At 44.7% G+C, this 1,468-nt stretch overlaps 1 protein-coding gene across 2 annotated transcripts in view; it reads right to left on the bottom strand.

Moving 5' to 3' along the window:
* Window positions 1-1,468, bottom strand: part of RALGPS2 (Ral GEF with PH domain and SH3 binding motif 2) — a 99,011-nt gene that overhangs the window by 83,416 nt on the left and 14,127 nt on the right. For both annotated transcript variants that reach the window (XM_045297959.1, XM_045297960.1), the window contains exon 2: window positions 434-517. In XM_045297959.1, coding sequence (XP_045153894.1) covers window positions 434-517 — 84 coding nt within the window. The remainder of the gene's footprint in view (window positions 1-433; window positions 518-1,468) is intronic.

Below are 1,468 nucleotides of genomic sequence, written 5' to 3'. Positions count from 1 at the left end.
GACGGCGGTGGGGATGAGCAGCAGTAACAGAATGAGTGCCCTCAAGGCGTCAGATGCCACCACAGCAACAGTAATAAATCAATGTTGAAAATGCTTCTAGGGTTTTAAAAGCAGGAGAAGACAGGGACCCTGCATCAAAAGTGCGGTGGCTTCCCACTGGTCCGGCCCATGTGAAGAGAAGCCGTGTGTGGGGTGCAGACCTAAGGAAACCACTCACAGCAGAGCGCGCAGCAGGAGATGCAACAGAAGAAAGGCAAGGAGAAAAGTAGGAAAGAATGCCAAGCTCCCACCAATGAAGCCCAAAGGGGAAAATCGAGATGGGCCAAACACCGTTCCAGAATTAGTGTAAAACTTCAACTATTTCGTAATGACAAAAAATGACCACAACTTCAGGAACTGAATGTCAGGAATGTAAATAATATAAACAACTCACATGATTAAATCTTCTTGTGAAAGCAACTGCATTTGGGGCAGAACTGTATTTTTCTTTTTTATTCCATCCACAACTGGAAAGCTCCTGAAATATGAAGGTGAAAATTAAATATCAACTACAAAATCGCCCGGTCTTCTTGCTCTACTCAGAGAGCTTCCAAGCTTGACAGATGGTGCTTGTCCCTTTTAGAGTCACTTTATTCTTTGGAAACCAACAATGCCAAGCTCACTGCCATGCAGGCAATGCCTGCTCACAGCAACCTAAAGGCAGGTGGGCCTGCTCCTGGGCATTTCCGAGACTGTCACTCTTTATGGGAGCAGAAGGCCTTCTCTCTCCTGTGGAGAAGCTGGCGGTTTTGAACTGCTGACCTTGCAGTTAGCATCACAATAGGAACACAACTATTAAATACAGTCGTTCAGTTAAATCACAAACACAAATTTTAGTACAATATAAGACAGCAAATTTCTATAGTAGAGTCAATAAACCAATCTACAACTGAAAAATAGAGGTAAGGACAGATGAAGGGGCTTCAAAGGGTTCATGGGAAAACTCTATTTAATCTATCCCACTTTTCCATGAACTTTGCAAAGGGCCCTCTACTATTACTTGAGGATGATTAATGAAAAGGCTACCCTACTCAATAGGCAAGAACTCCCACCCACCACTAATCGTGAGAGAACCAGGCTTAATTTCCACAGGCAGGAGCCTAAAGGAGTCTACTCTGGAGAGCTCTGAATCCCGAGGAGGATTCCTGCAGATAATGGAAGCTGACCACCCCACAGCACACAGTAAAGCCCTGAGTTATCAAGCCCCCTTCAATCACGGAAAGCACGCAGTCAGCTTTGCAGCTTTGAACTGATGGCCAATGAACCCGACTTGAAGGGCCTGTCGATATAATTCAAAGAGCTTAAGAATATGGAGGTACACACCCACACACAATTCACCGCTATCGAGTTGATGCTGGTTCATAGTGACCCTATAGGGCAGAGAAGAACTGCTTTGTGGGTTTCTGACTCTGTCACTTTAAAAAAAAAA

Source organism: Echinops telfairi, unplaced genomic scaffold (assembly GCF_000313985.2).
Source record: "Echinops telfairi isolate 266 unplaced genomic scaffold, ASM31398v2 ScPeMD7_7424;HRSCAF=8462, whole genome shotgun sequence".
Classification (NCBI taxonomy): Eukaryota; Metazoa; Chordata; class Mammalia; order Afrosoricida; family Tenrecidae; genus Echinops; species Echinops telfairi.
Note: the sequence above shows the minus strand (reverse complement) of the source record. Positions and strands in the feature narration are given on the sequence as shown.